This window comes from Tachyglossus aculeatus, chromosome 21 (assembly GCF_015852505.1).
Source record: "Tachyglossus aculeatus isolate mTacAcu1 chromosome 21, mTacAcu1.pri, whole genome shotgun sequence".
Classification (NCBI taxonomy): Eukaryota; Metazoa; Chordata; class Mammalia; order Monotremata; family Tachyglossidae; genus Tachyglossus; species Tachyglossus aculeatus.
The window spans coordinates 73963711-73983294 of record NC_052086.1 but is presented as its reverse complement, the minus strand read 5'-3'; the positions used below and the strand labels follow the sequence as shown (position 1 = coordinate 73983294).

At 44.0% G+C, this 19584-nt stretch overlaps 1 protein-coding gene across 2 annotated transcripts in view; it reads left to right on the top strand.

The window, feature by feature from the left end:
- Nucleotides 1-18644, top strand: part of PARN (poly(A)-specific ribonuclease) — a 188853-nt gene extending 170209 nt beyond the window's left edge. For both annotated transcript variants that reach the window (XM_038763155.1, XM_038763154.1), the window contains 2 exons: nt 2912-3099; nt 17572-18644. In XM_038763155.1, coding sequence (XP_038619083.1) covers nt 2912-3099; nt 17572-17624 — 241 coding nt within the window. In that variant the 3' untranslated portion in view covers nt 17625-18644. The remainder of the gene's footprint in view (nt 1-2911; nt 3100-17571) is intronic.
- The last annotated feature ends 940 nt before the right edge of the window (nt 18645-19584 follow it).

Genomic DNA, 19584 nt, shown 5'->3' with positions numbered 1-19584 from the left:
AACAAGCAGGGTGGAGGAGGAAGCAAGTGGGAAAATGTGTTTGAAGTATTTCCTAGCATTTCAACAGATCCTAAGCTGTTTTAAAATTTCTCAAAGTGCTTACCAAATGCTCAACAATACCATTATGCTACCCAAACTGCTGTTTGAGCAATGTCCAATTATCGTTTACCAAGTTTGGTAGTGAAGGTGTGTCTGTAGCACTATTTCTTAATCATAACTTGTTACAATTGCTTTAGCTGTGGCATCCGTATTCATTATAAATTAGCTCACTCTGGGTGGTGTTATTGTACTGCAAACAAAACGAGAAAGCTGTAATAAGCAGATATATTTTCAGACCTTCATTTTTGTTCTGATTTTCAAGATATGACTAATGTAGTGTTGGTAGTGAATTTTTACTGTTTTCTTGAAAGACTATCAAGCCTTAAATTGCAGGTGCTACATTTGAATCTATTTTCTGCCTATAGAGGGGAAACTGTGTATGTTTTTCTACAACTGGTTCGAACAAAATAGGCAGGATTTGATTTCGCCTCTGAGAAATAATTTATGAGATTGTTTTTTAAGCATTGATAGTGCTCACATAATCAGAAGAGAATACAAAATACGGTTGACTTCACATAAATCTTAAAATAGTCGCCAAAGATAATTCCAGTATTTCCTGTTTCTTGTAGGAATAGGAATGCTTACATTTTGTGGTAGGGTCGGGGAGGGGAGTGTTATTAGGAAAATAATAGCTTTCAGGTAGCGTGAGAGGTAATGTGACAGTGGAAAGAGCATGGGACAGGGATTCAGAACACCCAAGTTCTAATCCCAGCTCTCTCACTTGCTGGGTAACCTTGACCAAGTCTCTTAACCTCCCTGGGCATGTTTCCTCATCCGTAAAATGGGGATAAATTGCCACCTTCCTCTATTTCTTAGACTGTGAGCCCAGTGTGGAATAAGGACTGTGTCTGTCTTATCTACCCCAGCACATAGGCCAGTGCTTGACTCATAAGTCAGTACTTAATATTAAGCAAACCATTTCCTGATTCTACACCTGTATATCATGAAGTTCATTAATCGGATTTAACTCGAGATCTTTTCCTGGGTCTTCAAGCACTGAGGAGGGAAGCAGCGTGGCCTAGTGGATAGAGCATGGGCTTGGGAGTCAGAAGGACGTTGTCCCTGGTTCTAATTTTTGTAAGGTTGAAAAAGTAATCTCTTGATAAAAACAAATCTAGGCAATACTCCGTCATCTAATCTCATCTACCGAAAAGGTTTTTGTCAGGGCAGGCTTTAGTTTTTGTTGGCTTAGAAGTGTGCTAAGCAATTGGAAGAAGTGAGCTAGCTGTGCTTAGCAGTGTATTTTCTGTATGATTGTCACTGAACCCCATTTTCTGCCTCCCCCAGTGAACACACACACACACACACACACACACACACACACACGAGGAGATAGGCTGCCTCTGAAGGTCTAAAGAGGGTTTAGGTTTTTTATGGTATTTGTTGAGTGCTTACCGTGTGCCAGGCAATGTACTAAGCACTGGGCTAGATACAAGCTAATCTGGTTGGACACAGTCCATGTCCATGTATTTATTTTATTTTGTTAGTATGTTTGGTTTTGTTCTCTGTCTCCCCCTTTTAGACTGTGAGTCCACTGTTGGGTAGGGACTGTCTCTATATGTTGCCAACTTGTACTTCCCAAGTGCTTAGTACAGTGCTCTGCACACAGTAAGCACTCAATAAATACGATGGATTGATTGATTGTCCCACATGCAACTCACAGTCTTTAATCCCCATTTTGTAGGTGAGGTAACTGAGGCACAGAAAAGTGAAAGTAACTTGGCCAAGAACACACAGCAGACAAGTGACAGAGTCAGGATTAGAACCCAGGTCCTTCCAACTCTCAGGCCCGGGCTCTAATCCATTAGGCCACACTGCTTCTTAGAGTTTGAATCAAAGTGCAGAGGGTAATCATTCCATAGCCTTGCAAAGAACCTAAGAGCGTTCTTACAATTGGATTGTAGTCAATCCAGGTTGGTTCATCTGTTTCAGGGAAGGTGGGAGAGGGTGTCCAGAGGCTTTGGAGGATGTAGGATGGATCCCAGCATATATAGTGGTCCTCAAGACAGTTTCAGGTTCCTCCTCAGATTGGGCAATAACACTTATTGAGTGTCAACTGTGTGCAGCAAGCACTGTACTAATGTACCAGTAATAACGATGATGGTATTTGCTGAGCACTTACTAGGTGCCAGGCACTGGTCTAAGTTCTGGGGTCGATACAAGCAAATCAGGCTGGGCACAGTCCCTGTCCACATGGGGCTCACAGCCGTAATCCACATTTTACAGAAGTAATATCCGAGGCCCAGAGAAGTGAAGTGACTTGCCCAGAGTCACACAGCAGACGAGTGGTGGAGCTGGGGTTAGAACCCAGGTCCTTCCAACTCCCAGGCCCGGGCTATATCCCTACCCACGCTGCTTTTCCAGAAGAGTCAAAGAGCTCATAATCTAGCAAGTGACCCAGATGGGGCCTAGAATAAATGGCATATAGGAGGAAGTAACAGAGATCTCAGCACTTATAGCCACGCTGCTTTGGAGGACAATGGATCCCTCCCTCCTCCATTTCTCCCCTACCCTCCATCCCACCCCCACCCCCAGCTGCCTGGTAATGTGGTCTAACATAGGTAAGTGAGTGTCTGTTTGGTGGCTGAGTCAGAGGTGGAGATTACTGTGTGCTCTGCACACAGTAAGCGCTCAATAAATACGATTGATGATGATTGGCAAACAAGGCTGCATTCCTGCTTCAGGGAAAGCACAGCGCTCATCCCCCCACCCTACCTTGGAGAAAATCCAGCTCACAAATAGCAATAGTAGTTTTGGTGACTTAGTCTCCCTATAACTCTGACTTCCATTATTGTCTCACCTTCAATTTTAGTTTTACATCAGCAAATACAGAGGGAAAAAGAAGTATGAGTCCCATTAAAGAGGAAGCTGGCTCTGAAGACCCAGACACGGAAGAAGAAGAATTTTCCGACACAGAACACGAACAGACAGAGTCCCTTCTAGAGGGGACGAAGAAAGCCAAGAAATTCAAAAAAATGAAGAAAGAGCACATCCCTGCAGGTGGGTGCCTGAGCTCAAAGCTGCACATCTCCCACACTTCTCCAGGGTGAACAGTGGTCGTGTGCGTGGTTTAGAAGCCTTTCATTTGACCATGTTTCCTATGCCGAGCGCTTTAAGTCAGAGTGTATTTAGGCCTCATTTTAAGTATGGCATGAAGACGGGTAAGCTAATATACTTTGAAAGCAAATTAGCCACAGAATCCCTTGTGGATGGAGGCTAGTTTGATCAAACTCAGACAGTTACATAAAATTGTCTATCTAAGCCAAACTCCATTTCATCTAGCTAGACAAACTTTCCATTTTTTGCAGTCACCAACGCAGGTCTAATGTACAGTGAATTTCCAAAAGCACTGTGGAGTGGCTGCTTGTTTAAAACTTATCCAAGCCATTATTTGTCCCTTATCTCCCTTTTTTTTTGCTCATTTTTCTGTGGTACTTGTTAAACATTTACTATATGCCAGGCACTGTGCAAAGCACCGGGATAGATGCCAGATAATCAGGTTGGATACATTCCTTGTCCCACATGGGGCTGAAGTCTTACTAGGGTTTTTACTGAAACAAAATCTTTGATAAAAGGGAAGGACTTTTAACTAAAAATTCTCACAGTTCCTCACTCACCCTATTGCACCATAAATGGTCCTTAACTTCTTCACCCATGTTGATGGAAGTCAGAGAGCTCCTTAAGACTGGAGGGGGAGGTAGGCAACCACAGGGATGGATATGGTCCCTTGAAGAGAAATCATGTGGTGTACTAGGCTCTTAAAATGTGCAGGGCATTTAGCTGAGCAGTGCCCTGAGCATATCAGGCCTGCATCATACTTCCAGGGGTGTGGCAGCCTGTCAGTGATTTTTTGCCACGAGGTTGCAACACTTTCCTCCAGACCTGGTCAGGTGGAAAGCAGCGTGGTTTAGTGGTTAGAGCATGGGTCTGGGAATCAGAAGAACCTGGGTTCTAATCCTGGCTCTGCCATATGTCTGCTATGTGACTTTGGGCAAGTCACTCAGTTACCTCATCTATAAAATGAGGGTTAAGAGTGTGAGCCCCATGTGGGACAGGGATTGTGTCCAAGCTAACTAACTTGGACCCCAGAGCTTAGAACAGCGCTTGACACATAGTAAGCACTTAGCAAGTACCATAATTATGATTATTGTTAGCTTGACTTTCTTTGAAAGTATACCAAATTTTCACTGCCTTTTGGGCTTTGGAGACAGTTATTTGGTTTCACACAGGGAAGCAGCATGGCCTAATTGTACAAGCACAGGCCTGGGAATCAGAGGACCTAGGTTCCAATCCCAGCTCTGCAACCTACCTGCTTTGGGACCTTGAGCAAGTCACTTACCTTCTCTGTGCCTCAGTTTCAGTCAGTCAGTCAATTAATCAATCGGTGGTATTTTCTGAGCACTTACTGTGTGCAGAGTACTGTATTAAGTGCCTGGGCAAATACAGTGCAACAGAGTTGGTAGGCACTTTCCCTGCCCACAGTGAGTTTACAGTCTAGAGTTTCCTCATCTGTATATTGGGGATTCCATATCTTTTAATTCATTCATTAATCCAGTCATATTTATTGAGCGTTTACTGTGTGCAAAGCATTGCAGTAAGAGCTTGGGAGAGTACAATGTAACAATAATAATAATAGTGGAATTTGTTAAGCACTTTGTGTCAAGCACTGTACTAAGTGCTGGGGAGGATACGAACAAATCGTGTTGGACACAGTCCCTATCCCATGTGGGGCTCCCAGTCTCAATCCCATTTTACAGATGGGGTAAGGCATAGAGAAGTGAAATGACTTGCCCAAGGTCACATAGCAGACAAGTGGTGGGGCTGGGTTTAGATTCCATGACTTTCTGATTCCCAGGCCTGTGCTCTATCCCCTGCGCCACGCTGCTTCCCCAGACACATCACCAGACACATTCCCTGCCCACAACGAGCTGACAGTCTAGACCAGATCAGTTCTCCCTCCTACTTAGACTGTGAGTCTACTGAGGGATAGGCCTGACCTGATTAACTTGTGTCTTTCCCGGTAGTTAGTACAGTACTTGGCCCACAGTAAGCCCTCAACAAATAGCACCATTATTATCATCCTGCTACAACCCAGGCCACACACTTTGCTCGTCTAACACCAACCCACTCACTGTACCTCCATCTCATTTATCTTGCCCCTTGCCCATGTCCTGGCACTGCCCTGGAACATCCTCCCCTTTCATATATATCAGACCACCACTCTCCCCACCTTCAAAGCTTTAGTTGATCAATCAATCAATCAGTCGTATTTATTGAGCACTTACTGTGTGCAGAGCACTGTACTAAGCGCTTGGGAAGTACAAGTTGGCAACATATAGAGACAGTCCCTACCCAACAGTGGGCTCACAGTCTAGAAGTTGATGTAACCACATCTCCTCCAAGAGGCCTTCCCCGACTAAGTTCTCATTACCCTCATTCCCTCCCTTCTGCATTGCTTATGCATTTGGATGTGCACTCCTTAAGCACTTTATATTCACCTCACCTTCGGTCCCACAGTACTACTGTACTTGTCCATAATTTATTTTAATGTCTGTCTCTCCCTCTAGACTGTAAACTCCTTGTGGGCTGAGAACATGTCTACCAACTCTATTGTACTCTTCCAAATGCTTAGTACAGTGCTCTGCATGCAGTAAGCATGCAATAAATGCCATTGATTGGTGATGATGAGGATGGTGAATATCATTATTTGCCAATGCAGGCAGCCAAATCGGATAATTTGGGACAAAAATATCTGTCGCAGGTCACAGGTGGCTATCTGGATTGAGAAAATTACTAACGATCAGGCTTTGGAAGCTCAAACCTTGTTTCCTCCATACCAGGTTTCACACAATGATTCTGTCAATTGACAGTATTTATTGCGCTCTCACTGTGTGCAGAGCACTGCTCTAAGCGCTTGAGAGAGTATAAAACACAAAGTGCGTTCTACCCCTCAGTCCCAAGGGCTTGATTTTTGTTCTGTTCTAGCTCTGGGAAATTTTGATAAAATCCAGTACGAGTCACAGACTCCACCAACAGATGAGCTTTTTCTGCAGCCTACAGAGTTTAGGTGAAAACCTTTTGAGTTATTTAGGACTCCAGTTCTATAATGCTGCAATTAAAATGTACCTTTTTCTCTCAATGGCCGTAAAACTGCCTCTCTCTGAAGAATCGAGCTCCAAATTGTTAAATCTTTTGCTTCTGCGTCATTGTTAATAAAAAAAGTATTTCTTCCATCTTGACAATTTTGAATTGAATCAGCTAAATCAAGGGAGTTAAGGGTTTTCTGGCTTGCTAATCTCAGTGTAACATCTCCGAATAGAGCAACCTTGGCAGTTTAATGAATCTTAGTAGCCCAGTTGGTTGAAGCATTTTAATCCTATTAGCATCAGCAAGATGTAGGTCAGATATATCAGACGCTTAGCATGTTGAATCTTCCAGTTCTGATTGCTCAGTTACTTTCGTAAAGCACTGAAATGAGTGACACTCCCAAGTTCAAACGATGGTAGGCATGTGTGTTGAACCTTACAAACCACTCAGGCTCAGGGTTGGAGCAGCTCATCTTTGCCTCCTACTGTGGAAAGTAACAGAGCAGCCTCATGGAAGCCTTGCTCAGAGTGCTCTGGGAGGTGTTTTGTCACCAAACTTTCGGGTTTCAATGCCACTAGTTCACAACACTCCATCTGCGTAGGCCCTACACCCATCCTTAGCATTTATGTACCATATCCCTGCCTTCAGCACTTAGATTTTGCATTTGTTCTTTCAAATTATTTATTCTGTTATTTAATCCTGATATTTCTGTACTGTTTCCAGCAGTAGCCTTCTTTTTCCTCCTCCTCCTCCTTAGAGAAGCAGCGTGGCTCAGTGGAAAGAGCATGGGCCTGGGAGCCAGAGGTCATGGGTTCTAATTCCGGCTCTGCCACTTGTCAGCTGTGTGACTTTGGGCAAGTCACTTAATTTCTCTGGGCCTCAGTTACCTCATCTGTCAAATGAGGATTAAAACCGTGAGCCCCACGTGGGACAACCTGATCACCTTGTATCCCCCCATCAGCGCTTAGAATAGTGCTTCACACATAGTAAGCACTTAACAAATGCCATCATTATTATTATAATTATTGTTATTATTATTACTGCTCTCTCTACCTTGATCTCTCTATCCCTCCACCAACCCCTTGCCCATGTCTTCCCTTGGGTCTAAAACTCCTCCTCTTTAATATCCAAGAGTCCACCTCTCTCCCCAATCAGTCGATCCATCAGCGATATTTATTAACCCTCCTCAAATCACACATCCTCCAAGAGACCTTACCTGACTGAGCCCTTCTTTCCCCTACTTGTCCTCCCCTCTATGTTGACTTGTGTGTACCCCTTAAGCACTTTGATACTCACCCCAGCCCCACTGCACTTATGTAAATATCCTTATTCTCCACTATTTCCCTTAGCTATAGTGTATTTTCAGGTCTGTCTACCCCCGGAGAGTGTATGCTCCCAGTGGGCAGGGATCATGTCTTCCAAGTCTCTGGTATTGTACTTTCCCAAGCGCTTAGTTCAGTGACCTGCACCCAGTAAGCGCTCCGTATATACCATTGATTGACTGTTACTGCGTCACCCTTTTTGCTGACTTCTCTGCCTTCAGACTCTCTTCTTTCCAGTCTGTATTTTGATCTACTGCCCCTATTGTTTTTTTAATCATTCTGCATGTTTCCCCACTCCCCCAAAACCTCCAAAAGTTGCCTGTTCATTTCCACATATCCACAAGAAGGCTTCCCTGACCAAGCCCTCATTTCCCGTATTCCCTCTCCCTTCTTCATCTACCATGCACTTGGATTTCCATCCTTTATTCCACCCATCCTCAGCCCCATGGCACTTGTGTACATATCCATACTTCATTTTAATGTCCATCACCCCTCCGGACTGTAATCTCCATGGACAGGGGAACGTATCTACCAACTCTGGTATATTGTACTCTTCCCAAGTACTTAGTACAGTAAGCACTCAATAAATACAATCCATTGATTGATCGATTGTTTAAGCAGAAACTCCTAACCATCAAGTTTAAAGGACTCAGTCAGCTGAGTCAGTAAATGCAGTTGATTGATGGGTTTCTGTTGAGTGTTAACTGAATGTGGAAGACTGTACTAACTACTTGGAAGAGTACTACAGAAGCATGACACATGTTTTCTCCCATCAAGGAGTTTACAGTGTAATTGGGGCAGGTAAGGGAAGATGAGCGTCACTGACTAATCATTTTTCTTTTGTCAGCTCTCTTATAATTTAGCTATAATCCTCTAAATTGTGGAATAATAGGACTCATAGCAATCCCTTGTAGTACATCTGGAAAAAAAAAACATTAGTGGAACATAGCCCTAGTGAAGGAAAAGATTTGGGAGGGAACCTGAGGGATTCAGTTTTGCACTTATTGAGTCTGCGATCTCAGTTTGACATCAGTGTAAGGGTATCCCAGAGGCAGGAGGAAATGTGAGAATGCAGAGGAGGAAAGTGGCCCGGTTACCGAGAAAGAACTGGGAGTCATCCATGTAGAGATGGTAGATGAAGCTGTAGGAGTGGATGCGCTCCCTCAAAAGATTGTGTAGAACCTTGATATTCATAAAAATAATAATAATTGTACTTGAGCACTTACTATGTGCCAAGCACTGTTCTAAGCTCTGGGGTAGATACAAGTTAATTAGATTTGACACAGTCCCTGTCCCACATGGGGCTCACACTCTTAATCCCCATTTTACAGATGAGGTACAGATGAGGCCCAAAGAAGTGAAGTGACTTGCCCAAGGTCACGCAGCGACCTAATAATAATAATGGTATTTGTTAAATGCTTACTATGTGCCAGGCACTGTACTAAACGCTGGGGTGGATTGGGGTGGATACAAGCAAATTGGGTTGGACACAGTCCCTGTCTCACGTGGGGCTCACGATCTTGATCCCCATTTTGCAGAGGTAACTGAGGCACAGAGAAGTGAAGTTACGTGCCCAAGATCACACAGCAGACAACTGGTGGAGTTGGGATTAGAACGCAGGTCCTTCTGACCCCCAGGCCCTTGCTCTTTCCAATTAGCCATGCATCCACTGGTGGACTTGGGAGGCAGAAAAAGAAATGGTCAAAGAGACTGAGAGCAGTCAGAGAGAGAGGTAGGAGGAGAGCTAGGAGAGAAATGTGTCAGAAAAATCCAGGTATGGTAGTGTTTCCATGAGAAGGGAGTGGTTGATAGTGTCAGAGGTAGCTGAGAGATCAAGAGAAATTAGGACAGCATAGACTCCATTAGATTTGGCAAGAAGGTGGTTGTTGACAACCTTGGAAAGAGAGGTCTCCAAGCACACTGTGAAGCAGTGTGGCTCAGTGGAAAGAGCCCGGGCTTTGGAGTCAGAGGTCATGGGTTCAAATCCCGCTCCGCCAATTGTCAGCTGTGTGACTTCAGGCAAGTCACTTAACTTCTCTGGGCCTCAGTTACCTCATCTGTAAAATGGGGATTAAGACTGTGAGCCCCCCGTGGGACAACATGATTACCTTGTAACCTCCCCTGTGCTTAGAACAGTGCTTTGCACATAGTAAGCACTTAATAAATGTCATTATTAATAAATGCCATTATTATTATTAGGCCTCAGTGGAGTAAAAGAGATAACTAAAGTGTCTGAGGTCAAGGAGGGAGTTCCCTGTTCCAAAGCAGAGGTAGTGGGGTATATGCTACCCATTTGAGAAGTTTAGACAGGAATCAGTCAGTCATGGCTTATTGAGCACTTACTGTTTGCAGAGCTCGGTTTTGAGTGCTTGGGACAGTACAGGACAACAGAGATTCATTCATTCATTCAATCGTATTTATTGAGCACTTACTGTGTGCAGAGCACTGTACTAAGTGCTTGGGAAGTACAAGTTGGCAACATATAGAGGCAGTCCCTACTCAACAGCAGGCTCACAGTCTAGAAGGGGGAGACAGACAACAAAACAAAACATATTAACAAAATAAAATAAATGGAATAAATATGTACAAATAAAATAAATAAATAAATAGAGTAATAAATACGTACAAACATATATACACATATATGCAGGTGGTGTGGGGAGGGGAAGGAGGTAAGGCGGGGGGGGTGGGGAGCGGGAGAGGAAGGAGGGGGCTCAGTCTGGGAAGGCGTCCTGGAGGAGGTGAGCTCTCAGTAGGGCTTTGAAGGGAGGAAGCAGAGCTAGCTTGGCGGATGTGCGGAGGGAGGGCATTCCAGGCCAGGGGGATGACGTGGGCCAGGGGTCGACGGCGGGACAGGCGAGAACGAGGCACGGTGAGGAGATTAGCGGCAGAGGAGTGGAGGGTGCGGGCTGGGCTGTCATGAGGGTCACACTTGATCCTAGAGTTGTTTTCCTGAGTTCCAGATTTTATGGTCAACCTCAGATATTTCAAAAAGAAAAGGCTACAGGACTAATAGTAATAAGACTAATAATAACAATTACGGCACTTGTAAAGCACTTATGTGCCTAGCACTGTTCAAAGCACTGGGGTTGATAGACACATCCCCAGCTCACAAGGAGTTTACAGTCTAGAAGAGGAGATAGGCATTAAAAGTGCTAAGGGGCTGTGAGTGGGGTGAATATCAAGTGCTAAAGGCTACAAAGCCAAGTGTTTGGGTACTTGGAGGGAGAAGCAGGAGGGAATAGGGGAAATGAGGGCTTAGTTGGGGAAGGCTTCTTGGAGGAGATGTGATTTTAATAATGCTTTGAAGGTGGGGAGAGTGGTGGGATAGATGACCGAGTCACAGAGTATAGGTTAGCAGACTGAGTTGTAGTAGTAAATCAGTATGGTCAGGTAAGAGAGGGAGGACTGATTGAGTGCTTTAAAGCCGACGGCAAGGAGTTACTGTTTGATGCGGAGGTGGATGGGCAACCACTGGAGGATCTTGAGGAGTGGAAAAACATGGACTGAATGTTTTTGTAATACAGTGATCTGGGCAGTAGAATGCAGTAGGTACTGAAGTCGGGAGAGACAGGAGGCAGGGAGATCAGCAAGGAGGCTGGAGCAGTAGTCAAGATATGATAAGTGCTCGGATCAACATAGTAGCAGTTTGGATGGAGGGGAAAAGGTGGATTTTAGCAGTGTTACAAAGGTAGAACAGACAGGATTTGGTGACAGTGAATGTGTGTGTGTTGAATGAGAGAGATAAGTCGAGGTTACAGGCTTGTGAGACAGGGAGGATAGTAGTATTATCTATAATGATGGAAAAGATAGGAAGAAATCAGGTTTAGGTCTGGGAGATGGGGCAATAGCTGGATCTTAACACAAAGGAAAAAAAGGAGTCCCTGTTCCAAGCCCAGCATACTGACTGTATCCCAATACCTGAGAAGTGACGGGAAGAAAAAGATTTTCCCTACCACCCTGCAAAAGTTTCCAATCCCTCTGTCTGAGGGCATGAAACACAGTAACCCACATTTTGTAGTCTTAAAGGTCCTAAAACTTGCTAGTTTCTTATAGAATTCATTATTATATTGGCTCATATATTCACTTACCTAAATCTTTCTCCCATTCTCAGGAAATGGGCATCATTTATTTATTTGTTAATAAATTCTTCCTTATCCAAATGAGCTCAGGGTGCCTTAAAAAGTCATGTTTGTACTGTTTCTGAGTCGGTTGTTAAGTTAAGGAATAATCGTGCAGTATGTAATATGAATTTCTATTTCAACTAAATATTTACATACAGTAAAGTCTCACTCAATATACTCTTTAATGTGAGACCCCCCAGCATCCTTTTTGTAAGTTTCCAGTCAAGTTCAAAAAGAAAATTCATTAAAACATGGCTTCCTGCTAATTTTTGTAATGTAAATGTAGAAAAATAGTTTCAAACCTTCTGCCTCTTTTCTGTGTAAAACGTTACTCATTAGACCTTTAATGTTTGCCAAAAACTCTGTTTTATTGGAGCCTTGGAAAAACTGCTGAACTTTTAAATTTTATACCCGTAAGGATATAGTGTAAACGTTTAGAATGTACTTAAAGCAGTCATCCCCGCAGATACTGTTACACATTTCATTAAAGTTAGAAATAAGTTCTAAAGTAACTGTCAGTCATTTGGAGGACCAGGTCAACCGAAAGCCCAGATACCTCCCAGGAAGATTTTTATTGACAGTGTTAAAAGTGTTTTACAGTTTCAGCATTGAGTATGAATTTGGTGCTGCGCTTGTGGAGACACTGTGCTAACAGTTCCACCAGGTCTCAGCTCTTCCTGGTAATGCCGAACTTCACTTTTTGGAAAGTCTGGTTTGGTTTTACCTGAAAAAACAACTCTCCTGAGTGGAAAATGGGGATGCTGGCTCAGGTCATTTCTCCCTTCTAATGAAGGGCTTCAAAGGTCTGAGAGGTGGCAGCCAAGTTCTTTTTAACGTTTATTCTCTTTTAGCGTTTTTCATGGAAAACCAGCTGTTTGTAAAGACTTTGCACTCTCATAAACTAGGGCCTAGGAAATTCCAGTTTCAGAAGGGCTGGCTACTTCAGGCATCGCATGCTTCTGAGAGAACTTAATGTTTCAGTCATTCTGTGGGTGTTTCAAGTTCCCCCTTTTGAGGCGGAAGTAACAGGGGTTTGAAGTTCTCTCTTATGGCTTCTAAAATGGGCCTTTTGAAGACAAGATGATTTTGCTACCTTCCAGGATCAAAGTGATGATGCAGCTGATGTAATTCCATGTCAGTAGCCTGAAGGAAGTCAATACTAGCGGCCCGGCTGTTTAAGAACATAAGAAATGCCATTACTGGGTCAAGCCAATAGCCCATCTAGTCTGGTGTTCTGTCTCTTAACAATTTCAACAGGATGTCTGGAAGGATCAAGTGATGATTTCCTTCCTTGACCTCCATTCTTATGTTTAAGGCTATGCCATTTAACCTCCCTAACTTTTCTTTCTGCATCCTAACTTTCCCTCCAGTAACCTGTTTTGGACTACCCATTCTTAATTTACCCAAAAACCTCATGAACTTCTAGGAGTAGTGGTGTCCATAAGATTACTTCTCAGTGGGTGAAGAAAGGTGTTCTTTTGTTTGTTTAAAACTTACTATTTCCTTTTGAGCATTGATGGTTGCTCCCTCATCCAAATGATAGGGGATTTCTCCCTGTCCATCTATTTCCTGGTCAGGGTCTCCTAATCTTTGGTGTCTGTCTTCATACAGATGCTTCGCTATTTCCTTGAGCATCTTGGTTTCCCTTTTCTATCTGTTATGTCTGTCTTGTGGTAGTACTAGTAACAGTATTTATTCAACACTTTCTGTGTGCACAGCACAGTATTAAGTTCTGAGAAAGGATGCCCAGGTGAACAAAAGGTCCCAAAGTTCACCACTTGGTGCAAAACCCCGGAGTGGATGAACTAGGGTTTTTTTGATATAGTGGCCAAACTATGCCTTTGTGTGGTCTTCTATCCCGCTATCCGAGTTCACCCTGTCTTCAGTTGTGGCCTTCTTGACTGCTATTGCCCATTTTCCTGATAATTTAAAAGAGCAGTCAACAATGCCCCGGTGATCTCTTTCCTGGGAAGTGACTGGTAGCTCAGAACCCATCATTCTGCTGTGGTAATCTGGTTGATTTTTTCCCTAGACGCATTGCCTTGTACTTGATCAAATTAATCTTTATTAAAAATTTTCCTATGCCTACAACCTGGCTGCTATGGAAACCCAGCCTAATTCCCCCAACTCCCTGTAGCCTGTGCTTATTAAGCAGCCTGGGTGGAGTACTGGCAATGGAATTATCACCCTTTGGTGTTCTGTGGTCTGAAGCTGGGACGGGGCACTAATTCATTCATTCATTCAATCGTATTTATTGAGCGCTTACTGTGTGCAGGGCACTGTACTAAGCGCTTGGGAAGTACAAGTTGGCAACATATAGAGATGGTCCCTACCCAACAGTGGGCTCACAGTCTAGAAGGGGGAGACAGAGAACAAAACAAAACGTATTAACAGAATAAAATAAATAGAATAAATATGTACAAGTAAAATAAATAAATAGAGTAATAAATATGTACAAACATATATACATATATACAGGTGCTGTGGGGAAGGGAAGGAGGTAAGGTGGGGGGATAGCGAGGGGGAAGGAAGGGGCTCAGTCTGGGAAGGCCTCCTGGAGGAGGTGAGCTCTCAGTAGGACCTTGAAGGGAGGAAGAGAGCTAGCTTGGCGGATGTGGGGAGGGAGGGCATTCCGAGCCGGGGGATAACGTGGGCCGGGGGTTGACGGCGGGACAGGCGAGAATGAGGCATGGTGAGGAGATTAGCAGCAGAGGAGTGGAGGGTGCGGGCTGGGCTGGAGAAGGAGAGAAGGGAGGTGAGGTAGGAGAGGGCAAGGTGATGGACAGCCTTGAAGCCAAGGGTGAGGAGTTTCTGCCTGATGCATAGGTTGATTGGTAGCCACTGGAGATTTTTGAGGAGGGGAGTAACATGCCCAGAATGTTTCTGGACAAAGACAATCCGGGCAGCAGCGTGAAGTATGGATTGAAGTGGGGAGAGACAGGAGGATGGGAGATCGGAGAGGAGGCTGACGCAGTAATCCAGACGGGATAGGATGAGAGCTTGAACGAGCAGGGTAGCGGTTTGGATGGAGAGGAAAAGGCGGATCTTGGCAATGTTGTGGAGCTGAGACCAGCAGGCTTTGGTGACGGCTTGGATGTGAGGGGTGAACGAGAGAGCGGAGTCGAGGATGACACCAAGGTTGCGGGCTTGTGAGATGGGAAGGATGGTAGTGCCGTCAACAGTGATGGGAAAGTCAGGGAGAGGGCAGAGTTTGGGAGGGAAGACAAGGAGTTCAGTCTTGGACATGTTGAGTTTTAGGTGGCGGGCAGACATCCAGATGGAGATGTCCTGAAGGCAGGAGGAGATGCGAGCCTGGAGGGAAGGAGACAGAGCAGGGGCAGAGATGTAGATTTGGGTGTCCTCAGCATAGATATGATAGTTGAAGCCGTGGGAGCGAATGAGGTCACCAAGGGCGTGAGTGTAGATCGAGAACAGAAGGGGACCAAGAACTGAACCGTGAGGAACCCCTACAGTAAGGGGATGGGAGGGGGAGGACTCAAACTCAATCTGTTTGAGTGATTATTAAATATAATTAAGAAATTAAACCTAGGCCTGTCCGGATCTCAGAGTGTGAAAAACTAGGTTCATGTGATCACTGTTAATCCAATACATGGAAATCCGGTCACTGAAGTTATAATCTCTGAGTAATTATTCTGAAAGGAAATGCTCCCTTAGATTCTTGTATTGGGGTTTTAGTGGACCAAGCCCTTCTCCTGGAAACACTGTCAAGCCTTGCTTTCGCTGACACCATCCTCTCCTAGTTCTCCTCCCACCTCTCTGGCCGGTGGTTTTCGGTCTGTCATTCACAGACAGACAAGGCTCCTCAGTCTTCCACCCTTTAACTGTGGGGATCCCTCAAAGCTCGGTCCTGGGTTTCTGAGTCCCCTTCTGTTCTCCATCTACACCCACTCCACTGGGCAGCTCATCCACTCTCACGGCTTCAAATTCCATCTCTACACGGATGCGTCTCAAATCTATATTTACAGCCATGACCTTCCCCCCGCCCCGCCTTCAGTCTCACCTTTCCTCCTGCTTTCAGGACATCCCTACCTGGGTCTCCACCCTCATCTCCATCTCAACATGTCCAAAACTGAACTTCTGTTCTCCTCCACTTAGCTGGGAGCATGGTCCTGGAAGTTGGAGGACCTAGGTTCGAATTCCATCTCCGGCACTTCTCTGCGGTGTGACCCTAGTCAATCAATCAATCAATCATATTTATTGAGCACTTACTGTGTGCAGAGCACTGTACTAAGCACTTAGGCAAGTCACTTAAATTCTCTGTCCCTCAGTTACCTCATCTGTAAAATGGGAACTAGATCCTCCTCCCTCCAACTTAGACTGTGAGCCCTATGTGGACAGGGACTATGTCCAACCTGATTATTTTGTATTGACCCCACTGCTTAGAACAGTGCTTGACATATAGTAACGCTTAACAGATATCATTAAAAAAAAATTCCCTTTCCAATTTCCTATTACTATAGACAAACTGCTGTCTTTCCTGGTTCACAAGCCCACAATTGGCATTATCCTTCACTCATCCCCAGCCTTCAACCTCCATATTCAGTCACTGAATCTTGTCGATTCTATCTCACAACATCTCTAGAATTTGCTCTTTCCTTTCTTGCCAAACTGCTACCACACACACTGGCTCAAGCATGGGTTTAAATCCCATCTCATCTACTGCATCAGTCTCCTCACTGACATTCCCTTGTAGGCAGCTCTCCTAAACTCTTCCCAGTTCATCTCAAAAATTTTTTCTGAGATTTCAGTTCTTCTTATCTCCCAGGTCTAGCCAATTATCTTTCCCTGTTATCCCCTAGTTGCCATTAGATTCAGTAATCTCCAGATATTTTGAATTACTGATATCAAGCCCTCTCTGATCTATGGCTTCCTTATCCATTTGGAAGCTTCTCCTTTATTGCCTTTAAAAAAAAAATGGTGCTCTCAAATTTGAATTCTCCAAAGTCCCGTAAAACTTCTGGTGTCTGTGTTATCAGGATCTGGGCTGGGAGATTGCCAGTTTTCAGGTTTTCCCTCCAGCTTTGTTTTATAGCTTAAATAGTGCATGATAGCACTTGTGCAGCTAATTCCTGGTTTGTCGTGGTTTCCATTATAAACGCTTTCTCATCTAACTTGATAAATCAGCTGTAAAAATTCACTCTGGACTGAAGCTTGGTATCTCAGTGCCTTGGCACAGTTACCGTGCCTTCCGTGAATGGTGTGAATTGAGGAAAAGGGCTCCTGGCTTTTGGCTCAAACAGACATTCAGTGGAGAAGTGTGTCTAGCTGAACTAAATAAAGGCTTCAGTCAATATTAGTTGGAAACCGGCCCCCCCCCCCAAAAAAAAAATTCCATGCCTTCTTTCGCCTCAGCCTTGATTTTTATGTTCCCACCTGTCAATTTTCCACTGCTCACTAACTGCAAAAGACATACAGCAAGCATCGAAAGCGTTAATTTCCCAATAAATAGCCCCTTATATTTCTCAAATAAAAGATATATAAAACGTTGTGAGCTAACTTTATCCTCTGATGGTCCAGCCCGTGGAAGCCTAGCCTTTGGGGGCTTTTGTTTAAAAGGACTGGTGTTTATGCCGTGTGCTGTACCATTTAAACCCCTAAAGAGCAGAGATCAAGCCACATTGAGTCTGCAGCTCCATTAATCCAGTATTTGTCCGTGTAATCCTGGGTATTATCCGTCTCTGGTTTTCTGTAGTTCTTCGGTATTAGCTTTGCAATTATTTCTGGAAAATAGAGACCTGATCCTGAAGGGATTTTTCTCCCAGTGGTTAGGCAAGTGACTTCACCCATGCCCTGGTATGAAAGCCTGCTTACCTCATACACCAAAGCTGCACGCTTATCTGCAGTAAGTAATTGAGTCCTCTTTTCAAGATGCTATCTTAGAGTCCTAAAAATGTCTTTTTTTTTTTCTTTTCCACCAGAAAGCATCAAGGGGAGTTCAGCAGGCCTCTTTGAAGTTCCTGATACGTGGTAGCCAACAGCTGTTCAAATGAAAAAAAAAAAAGCAAAGTTGATTCTGAGAAATCACCAGACTACACCACTTGGAAGCCATAACTGTACTTAATTTAATAAAACGTGGTGTGAGCATGGTTTAAAAACAAAGCGTATCATCTGAAAAACCAGTCTTTTAAACTGTCTTTTGAACAATCATCACTGTTTTAATCTGTCATAAATGGATATATTATTAACTGGTTCATCTTGTTAGTCACGTGAAACTTTTCCTGTCATAAAATGTTAGATATAAGAGTCAAAATGAAGTGTGTTTCGGGCCGCCCGATGTGGTGTATTGGCTGTGAAATGAGCAGAAAGGGCCAACATTCTTCCATGCTGTGGTCATGAATTAGTGTTGAGCCGTTTCCTGTGTAGAGGGGTTATCACACATCTCTCCATGTTCAGGTTTTCAGGCAATTGCACTGCATGGTCATCAGCCTCACGATGAATAGATCTGTCAGCGTCTCACTGCTTCGCCCCCGTGACTCTGACTGAGACTCACATTACACTTTCAAACCCTTTTTCCAGTAGGAAAATTTCAACCGAGGTCAACTCAGAAATGAACCCAATATGTGCACTGGCCTTTTGGAAAACAATTTATAGAGTACTTTCCTAAGACGTTAATTTCTCATGTGGGAGGCAGGGATGGGAGAGGGTAGGTTCTTTCCTCACATGCCGTTGAAAGTCTTGGTCTGGATTTGTAGTTTTTTGGATTTGTTTTTTTGTTTGTTTGTTTTTGGTGGGGATTGTTTTTGATAAAAAAAACAATGTGTGAGTGGGTCTGAGCGTGCATGCTTGTGTGTGTGCATGTGTGTATGAACTCTGTGGTAAACTTACTACTAGCTACAGCACCAGCCCAGACTATAAATACAACAAAAAGCCCATGGCTCTGCTATGGTAGATCAGCTTTACATCATTGTTAGATATTTAACGTTTTTGTATCATGGAAATGAAGAAAAATGTATTTCCATAACATAAAAAAATTAAAGAAATTTTCGTAGGACTTGTGTTTCATATTACTAGCCAAACTACTTTTCCTCAGTCAGAAGAGGTGGTTGGACAGAGTCGCTCAGACTGGTTGAAAGTTTTTTTTCTGCTTCCGGCCCATTAGCCAACGCTTCTCAAGTTGGGCATCTGGGGAGGTGCGTTAACTTTTTTCAAGTCAGCAGGGTTACCTGTTAGTACCTCACTGCTGCAGGAGTGACCCAGAAATAACTAGCCCCTTATGCGGCCATTTCTGCTTCAATTACCTTTCATTCCGAAAACTCCAGTTTGACAAACACTAGTCTATCCCAATCCTGTAGGCGATGTCTACACCGAAAGCTTTCAACAAAAATGTTAGTATATAAAACAAATGACTCAGCGCTTACACAACAGCAGCGGGAAATAATTGTGGCCTAATAGCAAGAGTCCGGGCTTGGGATTCAAAAGGCCTTATCACTTGCCCACCATGAGACTTACGACAAATCACTTAACTTCTCTGTGCCTCACTTTCCTCATTTGAAAAATGGGAATTAAATACCTGTTCTCCCTCCTACTTAGACTGTGAGCCCCATGTGGTAATAATAATAATAATGGCTTTAAGCGCTTATTATGTGCCAAGCACTGTTCTAAGTGCTGGGGAGGTTACAAGGTGATCAGGTTGTCCCACAGGGGGCTCACAGTCATAATCCCCATTTTACAGATGAGGTAACTGAGGCCCAGAGAAGTGAAGTGACTTGCTCAAAGTCACACTGCTGACAATTGGCAGAGCGGGGATTTGAACCCATGACCTCAGACTCCAAAGCCCCTGATCTTTCCACTGAGCCACACTGCTTCTCTGGTACAGGGACTGTGTCTGCCCTGAGCATCTTATATCCATCCCGTTGCTCAGTTTAGTGTTGGTACATTGTAAGTACTTAACAAATACCACAGTACTTGTTTCAGCTTTACAGTATATTGAT